The sequence below is a fragment of the Cucumis melo genome, chromosome 3 (genome assembly GCF_025177605.1).
Source record: "Cucumis melo cultivar AY chromosome 3, USDA_Cmelo_AY_1.0, whole genome shotgun sequence".
In the NCBI taxonomy this organism is placed as follows: Eukaryota; Viridiplantae; Streptophyta; class Magnoliopsida; order Cucurbitales; family Cucurbitaceae; genus Cucumis; species Cucumis melo.
Window position 1 is genome coordinate 26,728,806 of NC_066859.1, and position 26,801 is coordinate 26,755,606.

The following is a 26,801-nucleotide window of genomic DNA, read 5'->3' on the forward strand; positions in this document are numbered from 1 at the left end:
TAGGAATAATCTTATATACAAAACCCTTAATAATAATAATAATAAACAAAGGATACAATAAAATAATTGAAAAACACCTTAGATGAGTTTAACATGGCCAATCAAGAACGACTAACAAGGAAAAGTTATATATTGAAAATGACGTATTTAGTCAAGCAACCCTATCTTATATTTAAAAAGTAAGTGGAGAGATATACACAAAGTATATATCATAGTATCTGATTTTTATAAAAAGAAATATATATAATCTTCTGACCATATAACAAGTTAAATAGTAAAATAAACATTAAAATAATAGATAGAATCACCGTGCAATCTACAAAAATCATTAGGTATTTGGGTATGACGATTAAGTATACGCAATGATAAAAGAAAGTAGTAGCAAATTTTACATCCTCCTTTTCTTTTAGTGATATAGATCTTCAATCATGCGCAGTCATAATTGACTTAACATATGACTGCTATATATCACAAAAGATTTTCTCCAATATTCTCCAACTTTTTTACTCAAACTATGCTTCGATCAAAGTCAACCTTCTCATAATAATCACCTTAGAAAAGTTGAGTGAAGTATAAACTAAAATAGATATTTTACCATGTAGTCTTAGAAATGACGTCGAATAAATTTAGTTTAGTATAAAAATTATAAATAAATGGTATAATTAATTTTGTGAAGTAAGATAATTAAATTGAAACAAAGTTGGGAGTGGTAGGAAAATAGAATGTGTGATGGGAATGAAGAGATAGCATGTGCAAATTATGATCCAATGAAGTTGGGATTATGGGATGGATAATTAATAATTAAAAGAGAAAAATGTCAACTTTAGGATCTTAATAATTAAATTAGATTTTCTTTTGTGTGTTTGAAGAAACAAAGAAATAAATAAATAATAGAAGGGGTGTGAGGTGACGCTCGGGAATGGGAGAGTGGGGAGTAGGAGTAGGGAAGGAGGGGGGAAATTGGATTGGGAAGTGTGAGAAAAGGACACAGCTTTTAAAACAGTTTGAGTGAATCTAAGCAGCAAAGGCTGAGGTTGAAGCAACGTTGTGAAACCCAGAAAAGTTTTTTTCTTTTTTTTTTTTTATAATTTTTTATTACTTCTTTTTTGTTTTTTTAGAAAATAAAATTTTAAGAATCCTATGTTTCAGAATCTACCATTACCACATAACCAAATCTTCCTTTTCTTACTCCCATCAGCACACATTTCTAAAACAATCACCTTCACACAGTTTCTGTCTCATGTCTCCGTAACTCTAAAATAATATCATATTCTTCAACTCCAATCTTAACAGACCCTCAAGCGTAGTTGAAAAAGAAAAGTGAAGTATGGATTGTAGAGATGGTTGAGTCAAGCCGACTGGCATGTACATTGTAATCTTTATATTTCCCCTACGTTGACACCATCTCATTAGTGGGCGAGCTTTAGGTGTTTTTCAAGCGATGGGTACATATTATTATAAACAGAGCAAAGACACTGATAATGCATAATGTACAAAACACTTCCTTTCCTGACTTACATATCTGATACAATTTTATTTTGCTGGTGAAGCGCTTACATAAATATGAAGACCTCGTAGTGACCTAATGAGATCCAAGTATCACTAATAGTCTTCGTGACTTTATTTTTAATTTCACCAAAAAAAAAAAAAAAAAAATCTCATACTGTTAGACTTGATTCAACTTCTTGCCTACCTAAAGAGGGATATTAGTTGCTTTTCTGAAAAATATATTTTGAATGGAACTATTTATTTGTTTTATTACAAATTAAAACAGGATCACCAACTAATAGTACATCTATAGATGATTTTCTGATTCCTCTCGTCCTGCATGCAAAAGAGCATTATTTTATATACAATCAGATCATTTATTTATGTAAAAGAAAAATGGTTGTATATAGGCATTTATGGTTTAAGATTATTATTGATGAATAGATAAGAGGAGTAGATTTGTTATATATACTCATATTTATTATTTGACTTCTTAAATAGAGAGAGCACGGATAAATTTTTTAGACTACCGTCATCTATAAATTTCCTCCTTAAGAAATGAGCAGAAAATTTTCTCTTATCACATTTTCTTTTTAGAATTGTATATCAAAGTCATGGTTTAAGAGTTGAATGGAGTTCACTAATATCTAGAATTTATGATATTTGAATAGAAAGACCATAGTATTGCAAAAGCACCATGAATTAAAATCCATTGAAATAAAATAACACCAACTTTTTAGTTATTGTTGATTCTTTTTTTTTTTTTATTGGGGCCAAAAAGAAAAAGTAATATTTGCATGTGTGAGAAGAGAAAGCCAGGATATAGAGTTCACGAGTTTCTTTAACACTAAAGTTATTCTTTCATTCACTAAAAAGTTAAAAAGCCTCATATGAATGAGTTTGTCTTTTAAAACATCATTGGAAAATCCACCATTTTTCTTTCTTGTCCAATTAATTAATGGGGGCATTACTTCTTTCCTTTCCCCGACGACGTTTCTTTTGTTTCATTTGAAAAAAAAAAGGTTTATTATATTAAATGGAAATCAATTTTTTTTAGATCATAATTTGTTAAAATTACACGGGTGAGTTGGTGAAAAATTAATATAGAGTAAAAATAACAACAATACTCATCATTAAGCTTGTCGGTGCTTTGATATTATATGTTGGGTCCACTATACTTTTATTTGATTTATGAGGTATTTTAAGTTGACATACATAAGAGATATTTACAATCGAACGATTTGATACTACTTAATTTTAATGTTTAAGTTAGTTTCAATATCGTCTAATTTCGTTGAGCATAAAAATAATTTTAAAATATTATTATTATTATTATTATTGTGTTCGTAATAAAACGATATAATTTATACATTTCGATATCTTTTAACATCTATTTCATTTCTTGGGGTTAAGTGAAAAGTGTAAATGACATTTATGGTGGGTAGAATTGATATGCACATATATTCACTACCTCAAACAATGGACTCGGATCACCATGCATTGACATTTTTCCATTTTGGAAGCTATAAGTATAAGCTCTCATCCGGCTTGAATCACTTTAGAATTTGAGAATTAAGTAAATAGAAGATGTAATTAGATGTTAAGTTTTTTTTTTTTTTTTAAATAAGAATAATAGTTAAAGAGAGAGAGAGAGATGTGATGTAATTATATTAAAATAGATGGAAGGAATAAAGTGAGTTAAAAAAGAAAGATTGGGGGGTGGAAATGAAGAAATGAAAAAGAGTAATAATAAATGGGTTGGTTCCAAAAATGGGGATAGAATTTGGGGGGGAAGGGGGAAGGGGGAAGGGGGAAGGGGGGGGGTTGACAGAGAATCAAAGTGGCAGATTATTTTCAGAGATTTTGGAGGGGGTGGTCCCCAAGAAAGAAAGAAAAAGGGTGGTCCCAATCACAGCTAAGACGACGTGGCAGTGGGCGATTCTGATCACACCGTACACGTAGCATGATGGATGGAAAAGACCTAAGCCCCCCAACCTCCACCACTCTCATTTATTGTTTCATTTCTCCCTTTGTCTTCTTCTTCCCATTGACCAACCAAACCCTTTTCTTCAATTCTTCCTTTATAAAAAAATTAAAAATAAACTGTGTGGGCCCCTCCTCCTCCTCCTCCGCCTAGATACGCTTGACGTCACTCTCTTACCATTTTTTCCAGACCCATAATGCCCAAATCACACCTTTTAGTTTTATACTTATGCACGTGCTTCCCACGCCCCCCCCCCCCCCCCCCCCCCCCTCCCTGCTTTTTTTCTTTCTTCTATTTCAATAATAATAATAATAATCATAACAACGACGACGACGAGGATCGTAAGAACATCATTCATGATTTCTTTCCCATTTTTTACCAATCAACCTACTCCAAATCTATCTACCAAATATTACTCTTTTTTTCTTCCTTTATTCCATCTAATTATGCCCTCTGCTTTCCTTTTTTTCTATTTTCCCTTCACCTCTTTTCTTTCTTTTTCTCTATATTTCTACCTTCTTAATTCATTCACTTTAATATTTAACTTTAAATATCATTTTACTATCTAGTTTTTCCAATTTTAGTCCATTTTAAATCAATCTTAAATTTAATCATTTTTTTAAAAACATTTTATTGTGTTTATTTGCATCGAAAAATTATGGTTATTTAATAAATTTTAATAAAAATTAACATCAATTTGACTAAATTTATAATTGGTTAAAAATACAATAACTAAGATTGAATAAATTTTAAAATACATAAATTAAAATAGTAATTTAATGTAATATTTAATATAAATAAAGTAAAAGATAATTTTAAATATATCTTATTAATCAATAGACATGAAAAATAAACAATTGAAAGGTCGATCTAAATAATGAGAATCCAAAATTTTATTTTTCTTGTTTTGAAACCTTCTCTACAATTTAAACGGGGTTTATAAATATTAGAATTAGACAAAAGAAAAAAAGGATAGTTGTTTGTATGACTTAAATTATGTGTGCGATTGTGTCTACCAAACTTTTTGAAAGTTGAATTTTCTCCCCTATCTTACGTTGTGTTAACTTGAATTTACTGAAGCATTGTGTTTGTGCACACAAATTAAGATATCATGTTTGTTTATCATTTTTAAATTTCAATCCATTAATTAAATGTCAAAATTTTTGTTGAGATGTTGAGTCTCACCTTTAAAAAAACCAATAAATTCACATTTTTTACATGATAGGTGGACTACTCTTTTATTGTCAATTGGTTTTGAGATGAAACTTCATACTATCAAACATGATATCAGATCCCACTAAACCTAAGTGAGTACGGTTAAAGATAGGTAAACCCAAAGAAGCATAATCCTGAGAGCCCATTAAACTTAAACGAGTATTTGGTCAAATATTGGTGAACCCAAAGGGGCACAATCTTGAAGGACCATGTTGATGATATAGAACCCTATACCATCAATTTGAGGGGATAAATTATTTTAGTGAATTATAATTACATGCATTTGAGATTGTAATTGTTTTAGTTTGAAAAAAAAAAGTAACATATAATGAAAAATGATAAACGTAAAAATCAAACAGTAAAAAATGTGATTTGCTGCAGAGAAGAGTAGTTTATATTAAAAAACAATTGTAAATACATTTCCTCGAATAGTAAAAAATAGAACATTTCACGTAATATTTATAATTCTAATAAATTTTGTTTTAGTAAGTATAAATACATGGTGGGTTTTTTTTTTTTTATAAATTTTTGGGGAAACTGTTTTCTTAATTTTATTTATTTTAGTTTTAATGGGAAAAAAAATGGAACGTGAATAAATATATTTATATACTTTTACTGACAGCCCAAGTATCAAATCACTTTGACTATCTGTAACGTTAATAGAAATTTTGACTTATTGGACAAAAACGTAAAGCTTTCTATATTAAATATGTAGTTTTGTCCATATTATAATACCTTCTTTTATATTTCACTAACAACCTTTTAAAAACTTTTCAATTTTGTCTTTTCCTAATCTTCAAAAATAATTCCTCCTGACATCATCTCTTCTGATCACTATAAAATTATATATCCTTTTTATTAGTTTCCATTTTATCATCAAGAATACGACCACTTATATTAATCAAATTTAACCACATATGATGTACCCAAACGAATTCAATTCCCATCCAAACATAATAATATATAATTTAAAGCACGTTTAGAGTAGGGGTAACATGTGATAGTTAAAAGAAATTATATAATTAGGAGTAGAACACTAAGATATAAACATATGTAATGATGAACAAATCCACCGTAGAATCAATCAATCAACAAAAAAAAAAAAAAAAAAACTACAAATTTGAGAGTCTCAAAAATTGAAAGGAAAAGTGGGGCCTAAAATGGAAATAAATGAGAAAATAAGGTGTGGGGGGAAAAAAGAAAAAAGAAAAAGAAAAGAAAAGAAAAGGGAAGGGTTGTGTACAGAAAAAGAACTGTAGAAGGGCACGCGAGGAGTACTAAGAGAGAAACATGATAACATGATCATTAAAGAGCTTTACATTACACACACACACACACCACCTTTCACATCTCTCAGATTACAAAATATGATATCCTTACCTTTTTCAACCCTCCAGATCTCATTTACTCCTTTTTTTCCCTTACATCCTCACCCTTCATTTTCATCTCCATCCCACTTCTTTGACCCTACCCCTTCTTTTTTCTCTCTTTTTCCCCTCAAGGTCAAACCCTAAACCCAGGAATACCCCTTCTTCTTCTTCTTCTTCTCCTTCTTCTCCTTCTTTTTTACTCTGTAGGGTGTAAACTGTAAAGTAAAAAAAAAGAGGAGTAAAATTTGTAATCCCTCTCCCACACGGGTGTTTCATTTCATTTCTTTTTCTACCTCTTTCATCTCAATCTCTTGCACGTGAAACCAATCATAATTTTTCTTTTTTATTTCCCTTCCAACTTTTTATGCTAAGTTTTTTAAAGCCACTTTTTATTCCTTTTCTATTTTCAAATGTAACTATAAGTTTGCATTATCAAGTTTTTATTACATATAAATTTATGCAAACAAGGATCCCATAGTTAAGGGTTATTTGACTTTAGGATTAGAGAGGAATTGAATGAGTTATTTTAGTCAGTTACATGTTTGATTATAGTATTATCATAATATTAAGATTGGGATTTTTCTAAATGTTAGTATTATGATAATATTTGTTCTCACTCTCGTTTCTCTCTTCCTCACACTCTTCACTTACTTGATTCCAAATAATAACCACCAGAAAATGAAACATCAACAGCAAAAGCGGAGATGATAGTCTACATCTCAAATTCAGATTATTATAATCCTCTATGAATATTATAAACAACTTCTCGACTCCTTAGTTTTCAAAAATACAATAACTAAAATATCCCGACTAAAACAAACAAATTTCAAAATATATTATTACGTGTATAGATATCTAAATAAAAAAATTAATTTATTTTAAAATGTACAATTCATTTTTTTAATCAAATAAATTGCAAAAAAGAAAAATGTGAACTAATTGGAGAGTTATAATCATGTAATTGATTATATTAATTATATTTCTAAAAACGTAACGTGTTTGGTAATCCTTAACAAAAGTGATGAAAAAGTTGTGAATTTTTAAACTAAAATAGTTTAAAATTTAAAGTAAAGGATAAACATTTTAAGTTTTATATTTGCATACTTTACCTATTTATTTATTTATTTTGTATTTTAATTTTCCAAATTTTATTGTTTTCTTTTAATCCCATTCTCATTTTTTGAAATGTTCAAAAGGGAGATTTTTTATTTTTATTTTTTCAACATGAAATAGAATATTTCTCTAATATGTTGACCCTACGACGACCCATCTAAAAGAGTAGTGGCGTAGGGAAAATGATTATTGTTATTAACCTACAAAAGATTATATTTTGTGGGTTCCACAAACATATGCTTTGGTCAATTTACAAATTATGCACAAAAATATAAGCTTAATTAAGGTTCAACGCTATAATTAATTGTTATTATTTTTACAAAACATAATAATAAATTTTTTACATGTAAAAATTCAAATTTCTTACCAACATTATAACAAAACGTTTCAAGTACTCAAAAGCCACATTTTCCACTTTCATCATCCATTATACCTTCATCTCTTTTTATTATTATTATTATTATTAATTTTCGAAGTCAACATACAATGCATTAGCGCAATAAAAAAAAACGTTAGGAACTTGATAAAATTTGCTAAATTTGTGTAAAATGAAAAAAAAAAATCCAAATTAGAGTAGATATGGTACTTTTTTCATACAGTGATATGTTGGATATATACCACATTCATTGATAAAATAGAACGTGGGAAGATAACGAAAGAAACGAGAGGACGAGAAGATATATATAGGTATTAATAAATATGTAAAGAAAAAAAAAGGGGATGAGTGCTTATCTTTAGAGAGTCACATCTAAGCAAACCTAACTTGAACTAATTATTTATGTGCACTTTATAGCTTATGATCGACCACACTTAGATATTGTCTACTTGTTTGTGTGTGTGTGTGTTTTTTTTATTTTTTTTTTAAATTTATATATATTGTTTAGAGAATAAAATAAAAATAAATCTTGGTAGAGATTTTCCACTATATAATAATGAGTTGTTTGATTGAAATTTGAAAGCTTTAGAGGAAAAAGGTCAGTAGAGTTGGCCCATTGAAGGGACCTTTTAAGTGGAAATGCTTTTTTTTTTTTCTTCTTCTTCTTATTATTTTTTTTAATTTTTAAGATGAAGATGGATTTTCCTTTTTGATAGCTGTTGCCCATCTCCTTTTCTTTCTTTCTTTATCATTATTGTTTGTTTTTTTGTCTATTTTTTAAACAAAAAGTCTTTCAACTTTTAAGATGTGTGCTTAAATGGGCTGGGCTGTATAAGCTTTATCGGTTTCTTAAAGCCCAAATACTTACACTGATAGGACTACTACTACATGGGCTTGGACTATCGGCCCAATTTCAGTACGGCTATTCATGATATTTTTGCACGATCGTACCTCCCATATTTCTTAGGGAAATGTTATAGATTTTAAATTATTTTGTTAATAGCTATTAAGGACAAATTCAACTTTTCCACTATTAGTTAAACATTTTAGAAATATTTAATTGTTTTTTTTTTTAAGTTTTGAAATTGTTTTGTTATTTATTTATTTTTTTTTTCATATTCTTAATTGTAAATCAATCATCTATCCAGAAAAAAAAACATTTAATGATTAAATGTATGATTAATAATTATTTGTCTAAGTCAGGCAGATTCTATTAGATTAACATACATTCATTTTTTGCATTCGTCAAGTTATTAAACAATTATTCAAGTTTATAATCCAATTTGGGTTCCTCAAATACAATTTTCTTAAACAATTTACATGGATATAGTGAAATGTGAGAGACTTACACCAACCTTAGTCGATTAATTAATTAAAGCAACATGGGAAAAAGTGGTGGTATAAGAAATCAAATTCAAGAACTCCATATGGATTTACACTAACAAACTCACAAGTTGGTAATTTCTTTCACTACCGAGCATCGTATGTAGCTATCGTTCGTAATTTCTTGAATATGATTGCTAAAAAGAACAATAAAGCTTTTTGCCTATATGCTTCACAAACTTTACAAGTCCACTTAAATAACTCACTCAATTTCAATCATTTTTATTATTGATGATGTATGTATACTTATGGATAAATTCCATTTTCTCATCTTTCCCTCTTTCTCAGATATCTTATAGCTGTTTAAGAATCAAGATAACCTAATAAATATGCTCACACCTACACAATTGTCGAGTGATTAACATTGCAACTCAAAATATTTTTTAGTGACTAACATTGTATATTAGGAGACGAACTAGTTGCCACCAAATTTCCAATCTCATGCTCTAATAAACCTAGGCAACCTTGCATCTAATGATAGCATAATTTTGATTGGTAATTTGATCTTCAATTTTATTAAATTTTATCAAATTTCCAAAACCCAATTTTCAAAACTCTTTTTATCTTGAAAGAATTGGAATGAAAAGTTATAATACATTAGAATTACAAAATAGAAGGAAAAAACGATGTTTAATTGTTTTATACATTGAATTTGTTGGTTCATTATGATTACAAGGCAAAAATATAAAAGTAGAAATCAAATCAGATCGAAACCCATATAATAATCGATCGATGGTAAAAGCCCATTAGAAACCTAAGAACAGAACAGGAATTGATTTAAACGGGAAGAACCTTCTTGACGATCTCATCACTAAGAGCAGCAATTTGAGCATCAAGCGATTTAATGGTTTCCGCTTTCTGATTCTCCAAATTCGCCAATGCTTCCTGCAACTCCGCATCAATTCTCTTTCTCCCCTCCGCCAGTTTCTCCTCCACCTCCGCTTGAGTTTCCTTCTTCATCTTATTAAGCGCCGCCGAAATCTCCGCTCTAGCAGCCCTCATGACAGCGGCAGCTTGTTCGTCCAGCTGCTTGACCCCCTCGGAGGTGTCTTTAACGCTACTCAGCTTCTCTTTAATGGCGGCGTCTCTTTCATCCATGAATTTTCCGAGTGGGGAGAAGTAGATTTTGTCGAGCCCGACCATGAGGAGGAGGAATTGAGCCATCATGATAGGGAGAGTGAGGTTGAAGTCGAAGAGAGCGGCCTTTTCGATCTCTTCAGCGAGTGAAGGGGGAGCGAAGGAGAGAGATGTGGCGGCGAAGAGGGAGAGGGATTTGAGAGTGGAGGTGGAGAGGGAGATGGATTGGGGGTTTTTGAGGAATTGTGGGATTAGGGTTAGGGTTTTAGGGATGGAGAATTTGGGGGTTTTGTTGGAGATGGAAAGAGGAGGGGAGAGGGGTTTGGAAGAGGCCATGATAACGTTCGCCATGGCTGGGTAGAAATGGAGGTTATGGAGGTCTGAGAGAGATAACAATGGCGGATTCAGAAAAGGGAATGGGAATGGGAATGGGGGGATCTTTTTCTATCTACATTATACAATCTTCATTCTTCACCACACAATTTGATAAGGCTGATCTTGCTTTGCTTTGCTTCGCCTCGCCACCACCACCACCTAGTAGAACAGATTGGGATTTCTTTACACGTGCCATGCGCGTGAAATTAAGTGGGCCGAATTGTTCTTCATTGTTTGGGCTTTTCTTTTCTTTAGCCCAATTTATTTCGTCACATTTCCGATCATCTTAGTTATTCAACTCACAATTCCGACAGTTTGGCCGAGTGGTCTAAGGCGCCAGATTTAGGCTCTGGTCCGAAAGGGCGTGGGTTCAAATCCCACAGCTGTCAACTATTTTTTAGCCTTCTTGTATGAAATTACCTTTCTTCCTAATAAAACACACCATTTTGAATAGATGGATCGATTGAAAATTTATTAACATGAAAGAGAAAGAACTTAGTATGAAAACAAATAAAGGTAAGGTACTGACTTAAACGCTAATACTTCCACTGTGAGAAGGCCTACACTATTCCTCTTTAATTTATTGCCCCTCCTTTTTCTTGATATTTTGGTTCCATAATTCCCCATTTATTCTTTTTTTTTTTCCTACTTTAATTTGTTTTTCTATTTTCTCAACAATCTGTAGCAAGAAGGATAAATGAGTAAATTAATTGATCTAAATTGTTCTCATTCTATGTATATGTTTGACATACCATGAGTGGTACTGTTCATCACAAGTTGGAGTAATCATACTGTTATCTTTTTATTTTGTTCCTTTTTTCTTCCTTCCCTTTTTAAGATTCTAAATTTAGCTAAAATCCAAGTTCTCTATCATCAACATCCATAACTAATATACATTGTTATTCTTTAACTACTTCTTTAGAAGTGTTTTGAGATGGAGTTGTTATTTGGGATAACGATCCTATTAAAGGAAGTTTTAATGCTGATTCTATTTTAGCTTTTTCTTGTAGTCCCAGGGGAGTTTCTATCATCCAATAATAGCTTATTGTTTTAATGGAAAACTATTTATCAAGAACATGCTATTTATTATATGTGTCAAAAGTTCACATTTTATCATTATCTAAGAAGATGACAACTCAATAACATATATATTTGTTTTCCAAATTTGAACTTTCTGTCCTAACAGCCTATCTTGATACTTCACAATTTGACTTATGTATTTGTGTTTAATTCTTTCCTATAAACTCATAATCTAATTTGTTTTCTAGTGGGAACTTGTCAACATAGAAAAGAAGGCAAATCGGTACTTTTACTAATCAATAAGGAAGCAAAAATGAGTGAATTAAATTATGAGGGTAGAAAACATGCCTAGGAGGAGAGGCATCTCTGAGGTGAAGAATGAGTGAGGCAATTATCCCGACCTAGCTAACTTGTCTATTTCTTTGAGGCCAGTATTTTAAAAGACTCCTATTCAATCTATTGTATATATATTTGGTCCAATTTTTCAAACGAAAGAAATCCTAAGTTTGAGCTAGCGTAAATCATGAGATTTGTAAAAAAAGTAAGTTCATTTTATTCTTTAAAACCTTGCTTTCAACTCTTTGCCAAAAGTTAAGTATGAAAGTGTACATAAATGCATTAATTCAATCTATTGGCAACTGATCTCTTCTTCCAAAATTAAAATCTACAGTGGAAAACAAGTAAATGTCTTTGTACGAGTTTGGTGAGCCAAATTTTGGCTACATGATCAACCAAAAGATAATTGGTATAAATATTCGCTTCCACCCACTTGCGAAGGAATAGACGTGATAGTTATTAAAAAGTAGTAAGGAGCTGGGTAATGTTTTAATGGGCCAAGGCCCAAGGGTGATGAATCGGGAGAAGGGGGGGGGGGGGGAAGGTAGGCCCAAATGTCAATAATAGAGCGGCAAGGGAAAGGCTACAGGAGACAGTGATTTGATCTCTTATTGGGTCAGGAAAGCCGAGCCACTGTGGGTGGGTCCTTTACTCCCTTAAGTTTGAAAGTCTAAACCTACCAACCAACCAAAAAAAAAAGCCGATTGCCCCAAACCCTTCTAAATCTCCCTTTATGATTTCCCATTGGTGCTCACGTGGACTTCACAAGCATGGGTCTCTTTTCATTTTCTTTTTCAAAAAAAAATATATATATATATTTATCCCCTTTCTTTCTGCCACGTGACATACCCCTTCCTCTTGTCCAATCTTTTTAGTTTTTAACCCTACCTCCCATATCCATATTCAAATTCCCAATACCCACAAGCTTTCTACCAGCTCCCACCATAAATTTCTACTCTTCAATCATTAAAGATAATATTGTTTCTTCCTTGGTCATTCTAAGAGTGTTTTTCGGACATAACTAAAGTTGTAAAATTGCAAAGCTCGTAATTTTAGAGTTTTACAAACTTCTTTGAACCAAACAAAACTCTATTCCTAGGATCAAAGACACTTTGTGTTAAATGGTTAGTCACTTCCCCTCGCTTGTTTGTTTGGAATACATAGAAAGATTAATAAAATAGAAATCAATACTAATTTGCGAGAAAATATCGTAGAAAAAGTTTAAATATAAAAATGTCTTGAACTTATTCTCTAATGGCATTTTAAATCATTAACTGGCTTAAAAACTTAAGTTGACAGATGAATATTCTAAAATTAAGGTATTTGGTGTTTGTGTTTTTTTTTTTTTTTTTTTGTTTCCACACAATTGTTCCCCTTTAAGGTAGAGTAGTAAGAAAGTAGGAATGAATTTGAGACAACCCATTGTTTGCAATTTACTTGTTTTTGTTGAATACTACAAGGTAGAGGACAGAAAAAGGGATTATTAATACCAAAAGAGTGAGATGAGATAAAAGAGAGACAAAGGAGGTCCAACCCACACACCCCCTCTATCTCTATCCTCATCCCCTCTCATTTTCCCCATCCCTTTTCCCACACTCAAACGATTCTCTTCTCTCTTTTCTATAAATGAATGCCCCTTATTTCTTTTCCTATATATATACCACTCTCTTCATTCTCCTTCTTATTCCCTTTCAAAACCTTCTCTTTAATTTCCTTTTTAAATCCCTATCCAAAATGGAGCTACAACTTGGCCTTTCTCTTCCCCTTCACAACCACCCCAATATTCATTGCAAGCCAGCTGGTGGTTTTGAACATCATCCACTATTCGTTATTGAAAATGAGCTTCCTCAAACTTTGCCTTTGCTTTCTTGGAATGATAAGCCCAAGGATGAAGATGACCCTCACCACCCTAAAGGAACACATTTTTGCAACATTCAAAAGTGAGTCCAAACAAAATATATATAAAAAGATAGAACCATCTTCTTTTGATCTCTATTTCATAATAATTTATGTGTCATTTAGTATATGCTGGTATTGACAGACTCACTTGTTACATGGTCGGAACTTCATGTTGATCTGTGATTTCAATTATGTCACAAATTCGTATAGGAAAGACGAAGAGAAGAAGCAAGCAGTAGGATGGCCACCCATTGAGTCATGGAGGAAGAAGGCCTTCCATTGGCACACTCAACCTCCGCAAACGATAGACAATCGTCGTCCTATAGTAGCAGATCATCAAAGTAACCAAAATGGTGGACAAAATTCATTATTCGTGAAAGTGAAAATGGAAGGGGTAGCAATAGCAAGGAAACTCGACTTAAAGCTCTATCACTCTCATCACTCTCTCAAAACTGCTCTCATCACCATGTTCACCACAAGTAATTCTAAATTTCCTTACACATTTAGTGCTAATAATATATATACAACAAATTCTTTAAATAATTGCAACTATAGCAAAAAAATATATCAACTAGATTCCTTGTTAACACCATAACAATGTTGCTATATCTATAAATTCTTTCACATTGATTGAGTTATATCCGCTGGTGTAACATACCAGATAAGGGAATGGATAACAACGATTGGGATTTTACGCTGATCTATGAAGACGAAGATGGTGATTGGATGCTTGCAGAAGATCTTCCATGGAAGTTAGTTCTTAACTTTCTTTTTTTGTTTTTCCATCGTGATCATGTTTTATTTATAATATATTTTTAATTTTGGCAGTTCCTTCGTCGAGTCTGCACAGCGCCTCAAGATTCTGGTTCGCAAGAGAAACAAAGAATGAAGTTGCATATATTATTATCATTATTATTGTTTCCGAATCTTAATATTCCACATGTATGTAAGCATATATATATATATATACACATTATATTCTAAACTGGCTTGATGTGTTTGCTTCTTCTATATTACTTACAACCAATTATTAATATTTTCCTTTGCTGCTAAAGTGTGGACCTGTGTGGTCGAAATTTTTCTATAAAAATAATTCTTTCTTTCTTCTATCCCAGATAATGAGGTGAAGGTCCCTGTCCTACAACTTGATCAATAAATTACGGATAAAATTATTTTTTCAATGCCGTTTAAAGTGAACTCAAACCTAATTAATCATTCAAATCAAATGTTACCAGTGAATGTTAATTAATAGTTTTCAAAACAATTAACTCTCTGCTATATCTCTAATAAATGAAGGATCTATTTCAGAAAATCAAATATTTTGAGATTACTAGAAACTCTTGTACCAAATTGTAATTTAAAGTAGTATAACTCTTCTATACATTTGATTTTAGTTTACCATGATCATTATACTTGCAAATGTTTATTTTGATTCCTCTATCTTTAAAATGGTTGTTTTGTCTATGTACCTTTAAAAACGGACCCATTTAGTCTATTTAATTTTTAAAATTTTATTTGTGCGAGACTAAATAAAAAGAAAAAAGAAAAAGAAAAGATAGAAAAGAAATAGGACTACGAGGGTTAAATAAATAAATAAACGGATGGAAGTGGTATTTAAACATCATCCAGTATTAGTGGGTTGACCGTTGACTGGCAGTTTTTGGGGCCCAGGCCCATTAGGAATGTTAGAGAAAGAGAGGATTAGTAGGGCCGGCTGAAACCAGCCCATAACCTAAAATTGCCTGTTGGGTTGAGAACCACATTTAAGTGTTGTTGACCATTGCAACCTTGTCGTGGTCCTGGAATAATAGCAAATATAGTAAAATTTATCGAAGTCTATATAGGGCAATCTATCATTGATAGATTATATTATAAATATTGGTGTAAGAGTCTATCACCGATAAATTTTGCTATATTTATAATTTTTTAAAATATTATTATATACTTAATTATTATTATTAAAATTACTCTCGATTATAATTACGGAAAAGTATAACAATAATAATAATAATACAAGTGTCCCACCATTTTAGTTAAATGTTACTTCAACCTACATATATAGTCAAAGTTTTACTTTTTAGCTCAATTAATTGAACGTGTGTTTGATGAAAATTGTGTTTTACTTAGTTAGTGTGGACCAAAATCTAAAGTGATGCCGAAGAGTAAATCAGTGAGGATGGATTGGAGATAGAAATTGGGTAGAAAGGATTCAATTTGTAGTTTGAAGTTTTGATATCATTTGGGAGAAACAAAGAGTGCAATCGAAATTTTAGGTAGGTACAGTTTTTTTCAACTCAAAAAAGAAAGAAAAAGAAAGAAAAATTAGTTGAAGAGGAGACGTGGCAAGCATGCAGTAGAATTGATCGGACGGATAAGAATTGGTCAGGCTTGAGTGCAGCAGAGAGGAATCATTGATTAAAAAATCGGTGTGATTGTGGTTTGGCCGTTGGCGCACTCAATCCTTCTCCTACAATAGGCCTATTCGGATCAACTGAATTTATATTAATTGTAATAGTCGATGATAATAATACTAATAATAATAGGTACAAATTTGCAAAATATTTACACAATATACAACAATTTTAAAAACGAAAAAAAGTTCACGCTCATAATTAAAATTACAAAAAGTGATCGGTCAACAACGTGTCTAATACATTTGGCTAATTTTTTTTTCCAATAATCTTTTGGTACGCCATTTAGATTTGTTTACGTTTATTTTTTTTAAGATTCTTTTGTTACATTTTTTCAAGATTCTTGTTACACGATCGACCTGGTTAAACGATTTTTTTAAAAAAAAAATTTTGGAACAATTTTTTCAAGATTCTTTTTATACAGGTAAAAAATAAGAGGAAAATAATAAAGAAGATGCACGCAGCGAAAAGAAAAAAAAAGAAAAAGAATAAACACGATGTAAAGACATCAAATTTGGTACTGAAAAAAGAAGAGGAAAAGAATAAATACGATTGGCAGAAGAAGAGAAGAAAGATCACTATTTTAATAGTAGGTTATATTTACGAAAGTTTTTCTGTATTTGAAACTATTTATAAAATATAAATAAATTTATATAATTTTTTATAATCTAAGTTTATTTCTTTCTATAATAATTTATAGTAGTTTCAATATATTGTTATTTTTTAAAATGCTTTGTTTTATAATATGGAGCAGAAGCATATGCAATCCTATGATTTTGTATTATCAACTTGGATTTTTATATTTTTGGTTGGTCTTTTAGAATATGTTTATGAGTCTCTTTATTTATTTTTAAATAATATACTTATTTATTTATCAATTATGTTGACAATTTAAACCTGAACTTTTTTTTTCCACATACATACAAGTGTCTAAACTCTCTTGTTGGCAAAGTAAATTCTTTTATTTTTGTTTATACTTCATTATTATAACTCCATGCTACACGATCATAGATTACAAAATTTATTTTTTTTTCCATACCTACGATTTTATAGATTAGTTTCATGTTAGTGTATTGTAATATAATACTCGTTTTTCTCATTAAGAAAATTATAAATACTAGAAAAAATTTAACCAAACATCTAAAGAAAAGAACACGTGAATAATTATAAATACAACACATTCTATACATTTAATGTAGTTTCAATCACTTTATACTAAAAGATCGTAACGAAAGAACTCTAGTTTTTTTTTTTTTTTCAATTGACGAACAAATAAGAGAAACATACAAAATAAATATATAAAAAAGGGAAGATTGAAGAACATGGAGAGTGGAACAAAGGTTTAGAGTGTAAATGGATGAAATTGTTTAGAATTTTAATCACATAACTCTTAAAAAGAATTACAATATAAATAGATGTTAATTTCATGAACAATAAATAGCAATAATTATGAGAATTGACTTGGAGCGGCGTTAATAATTTTTCGTTTTATACGAGACAAACCAACGTTGATAATTTGAGTTCCAATAAATATTGACAAAGTGATAAATGGTAGCAATGAATCATAGTACACCAATTGAAGAGACAGCAATAATTTATTTATAATGGTTTAGGTTTTTTAAAAGCTACATTAAAATCATTCAGAACCATTACAACGTTGACGGAGTTTTATTTATTTATTTTAAACGAGGTAGAGTGAAATTATCAGACATGAAAAGGACCATAAACAAACGTGTACGTCAATTTACAGTCACTCTATTGCATAAGGACACAAGGGACCTTATATCAAACAGAAAAATGAATTTTGGTGTCTAATACATTGTGGATGGACTTCCTTATTTGTTTCAAAGAAAGCAACAAAACTTCATTTGAATCACGAACAATAATCCTAATAGTAGTTATTCTCGTCACATCGACAACATCAAATATCAAAATATTTAATCAATTCTTGAGCTTATATAAACGAACTCATTCAGTTTTAAACTAATAAATTTATAACTTTGATATTTTTTTTTTATTGATTTTCTTTCTTAATACTAAACAGAAGTGGAACAAAACCAACGTCAACAAAATTTATCGAGAATAAAAAAAACCTAAAATTGAAAATTTCCCTATTAAGAGACTAAAAATAGAGTCAATATATCTAAATATTCATCCATGTATTCATATTTTCTGTATATGTTAGTAAAATTAAAACATGACCGTTGATATCCAAGTTGATAATTTTTTTTTCTTAAAATGAGGTGAAAGTTATATAAAGTAGAATATAAATTATTAACACATGAGTTGTTAAAAGTCTAAGAGGTTTATTTCGTAAAAAACATAAAATCTTCGATCACTGATTCAACTTAAAAATTATCATCAACTGGATTAAGACAAATTTAATAGAAAATATAAAACTTTTCTCACTTAAAATGTGAATAAAAATTCAATTATTAAAGATACTGATAGATGAAAACAAATTTGATGGAACATCCACAATACAACGAAAGAAAACAAAATGTGAAATCACATGAGGGCAGAAGAAAAGTAAAGACTGAGCAGAAGGATAAGGGTGGAAAGAAATGGTAAATAGTTTTTTGGGGGTTTGTGCGAAAAGGAAGAGTTATTATGGTGGGCATTGTTGCAAAATGGGATTGAGGTTGGGGTTAGTTTGGGCCACTGATTGTGACAATATCATCAAAATTCTCCCCCTATTACTTCATCAATGGTCAGGACTTTTGAGAACGAAGCCAGATAAAATAAAATATATAGGAAAAAAAAGACTGATGGGGGTAGGAGAAGGAGGCATGTGGATGAGTGGGGGACACACCAAACTCATCAATTTCTTTTCTTTTCTTTTTTTTTTTTCATAAAGAAAATCTTTCCTTTCAAATAATTGAGCTTTTCTACGCAACACACACTGTGGTGGTGGAGAAGAAGAAGGGGAGAGAACAAGAAAAAGAGGGGGCAGTTGGGGAACATACACAGGAACTCTTTCCTTCTTCCTTGAATCTTGGAATTTCTTCTGCATTTTGTTGAGTTTAAACTTTAAGGGGTTCTTCACACCAAAAGAATAAAAAAAACCCCAACACTAATTTCTATTTTACTGTATTGAAGATGCCAAGACCAGGGCCAAGGCCTTATGAGTGTGTAAGAAGAGCTTGGCATAGTGATAGGCACCAACCCATCAGAGGTTCTCTCATTCAACAGATTTTCAGGTCTCTCCCTATTACTCTCTCCTTCTCTTTCTGCTGATCATGTTTGTTTTGTATTTGTGATTTGTGTTGTTTGCTTCGTTAGGGTTGTGCATAAGATTCATAACACCTTCACTAAGAAAAACAAAGAATGGCAAGAAATGCTTCCTGTTGTTGTTCTCAAAGCTGAAGAAATTTTGTACTCCAAAGCTAATTCTGAGGTATTCTCCTCCTCTTTTCTTACCCTTCTCTGCTGCTGCAAATTTAATTTTTCTGTTTGTCCTCCTGATCTAGGAGTCAAACTATGTTGCATTATTCTTGACATTTGTAACTTCTGATATTTTTAGGCACTCATGTAGCCTGCAGTCCATGATCTTTGTTTAACTTAGTTTTTTCAAAGTTGTAATCTCTTTTTCCCCTAGACAGGCTGAATACATGGATTTTAGTACCCTTAAAAACCGTTTACTGGACGCCATCAATACCATAATAAGGCTTGATGAGAGCTCAGAAACTGGAGACTTTCTTCAGCCATGCATTGAAGGTACTTGAAAATGTTGCTTCTTTGGTCCCTATTTGCATCTTTCTTTTTGGGATTTTGTTTTGATCCTTTGTCTTACTTTTGGATTTCCCTTTCAGCTGCTCTCAATTTAGCTGCACACCCAGAAAAGCTTCACGAAGCCAACGAAACAATGTGTCTACCAACTATCTCAGTTCTAGGAATCAGGAGACTCCCAGCTTGTCTAAGGCTCCCATGGTAATGAAGCCTTCTCAAGAAGCTGTCACTAATACTCATCGTGTCCCCTGTTTTTGGAGTTTGGCCAAACACGAGAACAACGGCTCACGCAATTCAGGCTTTGGACTCAAAAGCTTTCTTCCTGCTCATAATTTCACTTCTGAAAAGTTCTCTGCTTTGTCAAGCCCACATGGTTTGATAGAAAATGCTCTGCCACCGACCAAGTTCTCCGTCTATCCACTATATTACGGGAATGGTGTTCAGTGGCAAGGACAACGCTCTCACTTCAGTATTGCTCCTCGACCGGTTGCTACATGTTTGGATTCTACTAATGGTGGCATGGAGAATATCAGGACCTCTGGTACAATGTTAGCAAATGGCATCGCCCAAAGTGAAGTAATTTCTTCTCTTGCTAGCCCATGTGATCTAGCATTGCGGTTGGGTCCTCTCTCAGATTCAAGCTCAAGTTGCAAAAACAAAATTCCGCTTCGTGTGTTTAAAGTTGGTGGTTCGAGCAGTTCACGAGAGGAAACCAAAACTGAGGATTGTTCCCAAGTGATGGAAAGGAAGCTTCCCTTGTTTCCCCGGAGAAATGCATATGGCCTATCTGAGCACAATACATGGGGGAATAGTATAGAGGACGAATTTGTCTACGCAGAAACAAGGATGAGAAAACGAAAGGCAGATTTTAGTGATTCATTAAAGGAAAGACACTTAAGTTTGCTCCCAAAGGGTCCTTCCAGCAGGTTCGTAGACTGAATCATTTTCCATTTTGAAACAAACAACATGATTATCGACGAAGAAGCTGCAACTAGCGACCAGTTCATTAGACAAATTGTCCACAACTGCAATGTAAGAATGAAGTTCAAAAACTAGATTCTAAACTTGGATGAAGGAAGGAATTTATGCGAGGATCTGTTGGATCCATGGAGTAGATTACTTAAATTTTTGAAGGGGATGAAGTTTTAACAACGAAGCAACTGGTGAGGTTATTGCTGTACAAATGGGGGACATAGAGGCATTGAGCCAACAAGCTTACCTATCATATTTTCGGAGCAATATGCTTTTGTTCTGTGGGTCCTTTACTTTTTTATCTTTGTTCTTTTTTTTGGAAAGAGTTGAATTGATCATTGAATGTTTGGATGAAAGTCTCTGCCTTCAACTTTTAATGGCTGGTAACATTAGTGTCTGTGGGGTCGAATAGATAATTCTTGTTTTATCTATCATTAAGGAAGACAAAGCTATGCTTTCTGCTTTTAGTTAAACTTGCTTTATCAAATTAGGAGGTTTAATTGTCCAATTCCCGACAAAAGATTTACCATTTTCATTCACAGGTTTATTCTTGTCCTCTGGAGAAACATAACAAAAAAGAACAAAACAATACAAAACTGCACGACTTGGATATACTCCTGTGTTTGTTGTAAGCTACATTTTCATCAATCTTTTAATATGAAGTCATTCGTTATGTTCATCAACCGGTGGAGCGAGTCTGCAGAAAACTTCCTCGCAAACAAGAACGGGTGTTGATGCTGATATTTACCAACGGATACAATTCGGCCGCCGCCCTTTCGGGTTCTTATTCTAACTTTCATTCGCCTTCCACCGTCGCCGTATCTCGGCCGGGCGGTTCTCAAACCACGTATGAGATCCGGTCCTACGTCAGATGCCACGTAGGTGCGTGGGTGGCCGTCGAAACTCCCGTTCCAGTTAACATGTGTAAGCGTAGCTGGCACGAGCCCTCTCCGGTCCCACATGCTGAGTAAGGTCGGGAAATAATTCTCCTCAGGGTAACACGTGTCCTGCCGCACACAAGGCAAGTCAAACTTTGACCAAACTGTCTTATCTTTCACCACTATCCGCGCGTGCCGCCGCTTCAACACCCAAAACTGCGACCCAATACGAAAATCCGCCAATTTAACAATCGGAAGCATCACATCCGGGCCACGCGCCGCCCACCTGTCGTAAGCGCCGAACTCACTTTTGAGAACCTCGATGAAGCTTTTCTTCGAGCTAATCAGCGTTTTGTATGTGAAATTGAAGGAATGAAGAGGGATGCAAGAGGGGGATAGAAGCGCAAACATGGAATTAGCAGAATCGTGAAGCAGCGCGTGAGCAAGAAGGCGACGAGCGGCATCGGAAAGAGAAGGTGAGAATCTCTGAGTGGGTTTAGAAGGGATGACCCGGTTGGCAAATACGCCGGAGAAAGGCGGGTCGTAACATCGGGTGGGGTCGGCATGGATGTAGACATTGAAGAGATCAGGTGGGATATTTTTGAAGAACAATTCCCAAAGAGGAGCAAAAGGAAGAGGTGAATTAGTGAGAAACAAGAAGGCCAACTTGTGAGTTGGCGATGGGGTAGAGTTTACACCGGCGGCTAGTGGGAAGAGCAAATCATCATCCTCCGGCGGGGGCGGGGACGGGGGAGAAAGGGTAATTTTGCGATGGATGTTGGAGGCGTAGAGAGATTGAAATGGGAAAATAAAAGGGTAATCAATGGAATTCATGGTGGTGGTGGGGGTATGGGTGGTGAAGAAAATAGCTAAAGATAAACAAAGAAGCAGAGCAAAGATAAGAGAGAGTGGATTAGGGAACAACATGATTCTTTGTTGCAGAGTGAGAGGGGTTACTGATTTCAGTGAAATAGAGGGAAAGATAGATGAGCGGTGGAGAAGACGCGGGCAAGCATGAAGGAGAAGAGATCGGAGGGATAAGGAAGAGTGAGAGGGAGAGGAATGATTGATTGGAAAAGGTGTGGTGTGTTGTTGTATGTCGCAGTGAATGATATCTCATGTAATGGAATGGGACCCATGTCGACGTGGAATTATTGGGTGATGGAGCCTCAGATTCTTTGATGCCTTATTGGTATTTGTTACTAATATTTCACCTAACTCCTTCCTTTTCTGTTTCTACTTTCCATACATATCTAAAAAAATATTTACTTTTTAACTCCAAAATTACATCATCATCATCATCATATATATTTCTTTTTATTATTTTTGAATTTTGAATTTTATTTCATTCTTTTATAAATTTCAATTCAAATGTTTCATACTTCTATCTAATGACCTTTGCATTGAAACATTGAAATTTGTTGGATTCACTTGATACAATTCTTAAAGTTTATATCTAATTTATTTATCAATAATTACGGGAATGGACTTGGCAAAATTAATAATATTGAATGACGATAAATATGGATTTACAAAAGGGATCAATTGTAGCAATGAATTCTAGTACATTAAATTGAAGAGACAGCCCAATAATTTATTTACAAAAAGCTACAATAATATCCTTCATAAAAATTGGACGAGACAATTTATTACTATTTCAGATCGCAATTGTCTGATTCTTACCCCCATGATCATTGAATGATAGACAAAAAAGATGAACTTTTGTTTTAGCTATTATTCAAAACCATAACACTATTCTTTAAGAAGACGTAGCTGAGCTTGTTTTGTTGATAATTCAAACTTTGTTTTATATTTCTAGAATTAACTAGAGTTCAATAAAAGCTTTTTAACAAACTAGAGTTGGGTCAAAATATATTTGCAATAGATATTAAATGTTAATCAATGTTCTATAAATAGTCACAAAATGTAAAACATGTAATTTATAGTGTTTTGAATGAGTCACTAGAGATTGATGTTAAAATTGAATGGAAATTTACATACAAGTTACAACTAATGTTTTAAGTGGTCTAAGCCTATGAGTATGACTTATACCAGTAGATTTGAGAGGAGGAAGAAAAACAAAGCATTAAAATCACATGAGAGCATAAGAAAGGCAAGTGTTGAGCAGAAGGATAAGAATGGAAATAATGTAAAATACTTTTTTGGGGGTTTGTGCAAAAAGAAAAGAGTTATGGTGGGCATTTTTGCAAAATGAGATTGAGGTTGGGGTTAGTTTGGGCCACTGATTGTGACAATATCATCATAATTCTCCCCCTATTACTTCATCAATGGTCAGGACTTTTGAGAAAGAAGCCAAATTTAAAAAAAAAATGGAAAATAAAGAAAAAAAGATTGATGGGGGTAGAAGGAGGCATGTGGATGAGTGGGGGACACACCAAACTCTTCAATTTTTATTAAAAAAATAATCTTTCCTTTCAAATAATTGAGCTTTTTAAACGACGAACTGTGGTGAAGGAGAAGAGGAGAGAGCTGGGAAACGCACACAATAAGTCAATACAAGTCCTTTTTCCCCCCTCAAGTCTCCTCTTTTCTTCTTCCTTGAATCTTGGAATTTCTTTTGCATTTTGTTGGGTTTGAACTGTAGGGGGAGGGTCTTCACACCATTTTTTTTTTGTTAAGAAAAACCCCATAGCCAATTTGTCATTACTGTGTTCAAGATGCCAAGACCAGGGCCCAGGCCTTATGAGTGTGTAAGAAGAGCTTGGCATAGTGATAGGCACCAACCCATCAGAGGTTCTCTCATTCAACAGATTTTCAGGTCTCCCTCTACTACTCTCTCTTTATGTTTCTGCTCATCTTTTCTGTTTCTTTCTCTTTTGAATCTCTGATGGACTTTTTTAGTGATCTGTGTTGTTTGCTCTGTTAGGGTTGTGCATGAGATTCATAACTCCTCCACCAAGAAGAACAAAGAATGGCAAGAAGTGCTTCCTGTTGTTGTTCTCAAAGCTGAAGAAATTTTGTACTCCAAAGCCAGTTCTGAGGTATTCTCCTCTCTTCTTATCCTTCTCTGCTGCATCATATTTTCTGTCCAGCTGATTTAGGATTCTAAATATGAGATATTTTGCTTGCATTTGTAACTTCCAATATTTTAGGCACTCAAGTAGCCTCCAATCCATGATCTTTGTTTAAGCTTAATTTTTTCGAAGTTGTAATCTCTTTTTCTTTAGATAGGCTGAATATATGGATTTTGGTACCCTTCGATACCGCTTACTGGATGCCATTAATACCATAATAAGGCTTGATGAGAGCACAGAAACTGGAGACTTTCTTCAGCCTTGCATTGAAGGTACTTGAAAATGCTGCTTCTTTGGTCCCCATCTGCTTCCTCTTTTCTGGGGTTCGTTTTGATTCTTAGTGTTACATTTTGATTTACCTTTCAGCTGCTCTGAATTTAGGCTGTACACCCAGAAAGGCTTCAAGAAGCCAACGAAACAATGTCTCTACATACTATCTCAGTCCTAGGAATCAAGAGTCTCCCATGCTAATGAAGACTTCTCAAGGAGCTGTCAATAGTTCTCGTTGTGTCCCCTATTGTTGGAGTTTGGCTAAATCTGTGGACAATGGAATGAGTAATTCAGGTTTTAGATTCCAAAGCTTTCTTCCTGCTCATAATTCAACCTCTGGAAAGTTCCCTGCTTTTTCAAGCTCACATGGTTTGATAGGAAATGATCTGCCGCCGAGCAGGTTCTCTGTCTATCCTTTATATTATGGGAATGGCGTTCAGTGGCAAGGACAACACTCTGGCTTCAAAATCGCTCCTAGTCCCGTTTCAATAAATGTTGATTCTACAAATGGAGGTGTTATGGGGAAGACTAAAGCCTATTGTACTATGGCGGCAAATGGCATCACCCAAAATGAAGTAATGTATTCTTTTACGAGCCCATGTGATGATGAATGTGATCTAGCATTGCGGTTGGGCCCTTTTTCAGCTTCAATCTCAAGATGTGAGAACAAAGCTTCGCTTGGTGTGCTTAAAGTTGGTTCAGGCAGTTCACTAAAAGAAACCAGAACCGAGGATTGTTTCCAAGTGATGGAGAGGAAGTTTCCCTTGTTTTCTATGAGAAATGCATATGGCATATCTGAGCACGATACATGGGGGCAGAGTCTAGAAGGGGAATGTGTTGATCCAGACACAAGGATGAGAAAACGGAAGGCAGATTTTAGTGATTCATTAAAGGAAAGACACTTTAGTTTGCTCCCAAAGCTTTCTTCCAGCAGGTTCATAGGCTGAATCTTTTTCCATTTTGAAACAAACAATACGATTATGGATGAAAAAGCTGGAAAGGGCCAGTTAAACAGCCCCAAATTGTCCACTTGCGCAGTTTGGATGTTTGAAATGTCAGAATGAAGTTCAACAAATGAAATCTAAACTTTGATGGAGTAAGAGAATATATGTGGAAGGAAAAGGGTCTAAGGCTGTCTGTTAAAAAAAATATTTTTGGATCAATTGATAGGGTTTGTGGACCCATGGAGGAGATTACTTAAATTTTAGAAGTGGGGAAGAGTTGATAAACAATTAACTGGTGAGATTACTGTCTATGCAAATGGGGGACAGAGAGGCATTGAGCCAACAAGTTTATTTATCATATTTTGGGGCAATATGCTTTGGTTCTGTGGGTCCTTTTTGTTTTTTCCCTTTCTTTTTCATCTTTGTTCTTTTTCGGAAAGAGTTGAATTGATCATTGAATGTCTGGATGGAAGTCTCTACCTTCAACTTTTAATGACTGGTGACATTAGTCCTGTGGGGTCAAATAAGAATTATGTATCGTTAAGGTAGACAAAGCTTTCTGCTTTTAGTTAAACTAGCTTTATCAAATAAGGAAGTTGCTTAGAGAAAGATTCAAACTTGATTTCTTTCACAAGATTTCATCAATATGATACCTCTTAGTCATTTTCCATTAGATGCCATATTCTGCCCCTTTTCCACCGGTCATTATTTTGCACTTTTTGCCTCTTATCCTATCCTGTATTCACTGTATGATTGATGTCAAATCCTATGGGAGCTTGTTATATGGATAGGGAATCTGAATTTGCTCGATTTGAATTCCTAACTTTACTCCCTCCATTGGGTTTTCACGTGTTCTTCAATTTCTTCATACTTTTCTGTACTGTTTTTCACTGTTGTTTTTCAATCAAATGTATGACTGGAAATAG

General features: G+C 33.2%; 4 protein-coding genes and 1 non-coding gene across 10 annotated transcripts; 3 read left to right on the forward strand and 2 right to left on the reverse strand.

The window, feature by feature from the left end:
* Window positions 1–9,540: 9,540 nt before the first annotated feature.
* Window positions 9,541–10,812, reverse strand: LOC103488320 (ATP synthase subunit b', chloroplastic). Its single transcript, XM_008447011.3, has one exon. The coding sequence runs from the start codon at window positions 10,355–10,357 to the stop codon at window positions 9,707–9,709; it is 651 nt and encodes a 216-aa protein (XP_008445233.1). The 5' UTR covers window positions 10,358–10,812; the 3' UTR covers window positions 9,541–9,706.
* On the forward strand, window positions 10,691–10,770 carry TRNAL-UAG (transfer RNA leucine (anticodon UAG)). The gene has a single exon. It is a non-coding gene; the product is annotated as a tRNA-Leu (tRNA).
* A 2,582-nt stretch (window positions 10,813–13,394) lies between the features above and the next one.
* Window positions 13,395–14,621, forward strand: LOC103488319 (auxin-responsive protein IAA29-like). Its single transcript, XM_008447010.3, has 4 exons — window positions 13,395–13,677; window positions 13,847–14,115; window positions 14,298–14,388; window positions 14,465–14,621. Exons 1-4 carry the CDS (start codon window positions 13,472–13,474, stop codon window positions 14,523–14,525), a joined length of 627 nt encoding a protein of 208 aa, XP_008445232.2. The 5' UTR covers window positions 13,395–13,471; the 3' UTR covers window positions 14,526–14,621.
* Window positions 14,622–18,835: 4,214 nt separating this feature from the next.
* Window positions 18,836–26,663, forward strand: LOC103488315 (uncharacterized). 6 transcript variants are annotated; one of them, XM_051082184.1, is made up of 5 exons: window positions 22,674–22,818; window positions 24,267–24,405; window positions 24,514–24,628; window positions 24,819–24,933; window positions 25,028–26,663. In XM_051082184.1, exons 2-5 carry the CDS (start codon window positions 24,305–24,307, stop codon window positions 25,876–25,878), a joined length of 1,182 nt encoding a protein of 393 aa, XP_050938141.1. In that variant the 5' UTR covers window positions 22,674–22,818; window positions 24,267–24,304; the 3' UTR covers window positions 25,879–26,663. The 6 variants fall into 6 exon arrangements, with proteins under 6 accessions (XP_050938142.1, XP_050938143.1, XP_050938141.1 ...); XM_051082185.1 differs by lacking the exons at window positions 22,674–22,818; window positions 24,267–24,405 and adding an exon at window positions 18,836–19,247; XM_051082186.1 differs by lacking the exons at window positions 22,674–22,818; window positions 24,267–24,405 and adding an exon at window positions 19,229–19,247 and having other exon boundaries at window positions 24,815–24,933.
* On the reverse strand, window positions 21,257–22,553 carry LOC103488317 (glycosyltransferase BC10). The gene has a single exon (XM_008447008.3). It carries the CDS (start codon window positions 22,551–22,553, stop codon window positions 21,393–21,395), a length of 1,161 nt encoding a protein of 386 aa, XP_008445230.1. The 3' UTR covers window positions 21,257–21,392.
* Window positions 26,664–26,801: the final 138 nt, after the last annotated feature.

What these genes read in the sequence shown, in the direction of transcription:
- LOC103488320 (XM_008447011.3), bottom strand. Translation starts at nt 10,357, where the DNA reads ATGGCGAACGTTATCATGGCCTCTTCCAAACCCCTCTCCCCTCCTCTT.
- LOC103488319 (XM_008447010.3), top strand. Translation starts at nt 13,472, where the DNA reads ATGGAGCTACAACTTGGCCTTTCTCTTCCCCTTCACAACCACCCCAAT. An exon ending in CATTTTTGCAACATTCAAAA is followed by an intron (nt 13,678 to 13,846) that starts GTGAGTCCAAAC and finishes AAATTCGTATAG; the next exon opens with GAAAGACGAAGAGAAGAAGC. An exon ending in GCAGAAGATCTTCCATGGAA is followed by an intron (nt 14,389 to 14,464) that starts GTTAGTTCTTAA and finishes TAATTTTGGCAG; the next exon opens with TTCCTTCGTCGAGTCTGCAC.
- LOC103488315 (XM_051082185.1), top strand. Translation starts at nt 19,147, where the DNA reads ATGCCAAGACCAGGGCCAAGGCCTTATGAGTGTGTAAGAAGAGCTTGG. An exon ending in CTCATTCAACAGATTTTCAG is followed by an intron (nt 19,248 to 24,513) that starts GTCTCTCCCTAT and finishes TTGCTCTGTTAG; the next exon opens with GGTTGTGCATGAGATTCATA. An exon ending in ACTCCAAAGCCAGTTCTGAG is followed by an intron (nt 24,629 to 24,818) that starts GTATTCTCCTCT and finishes TTCTTTAGATAG; the next exon opens with GCTGAATATATGGATTTTGG.
- LOC103488317 (XM_008447008.3), bottom strand. Translation starts at nt 22,553, where the DNA reads ATGTTGTTCCCTAATCCACTCTCTCTTATCTTTGCTCTGCTTCTTTGT.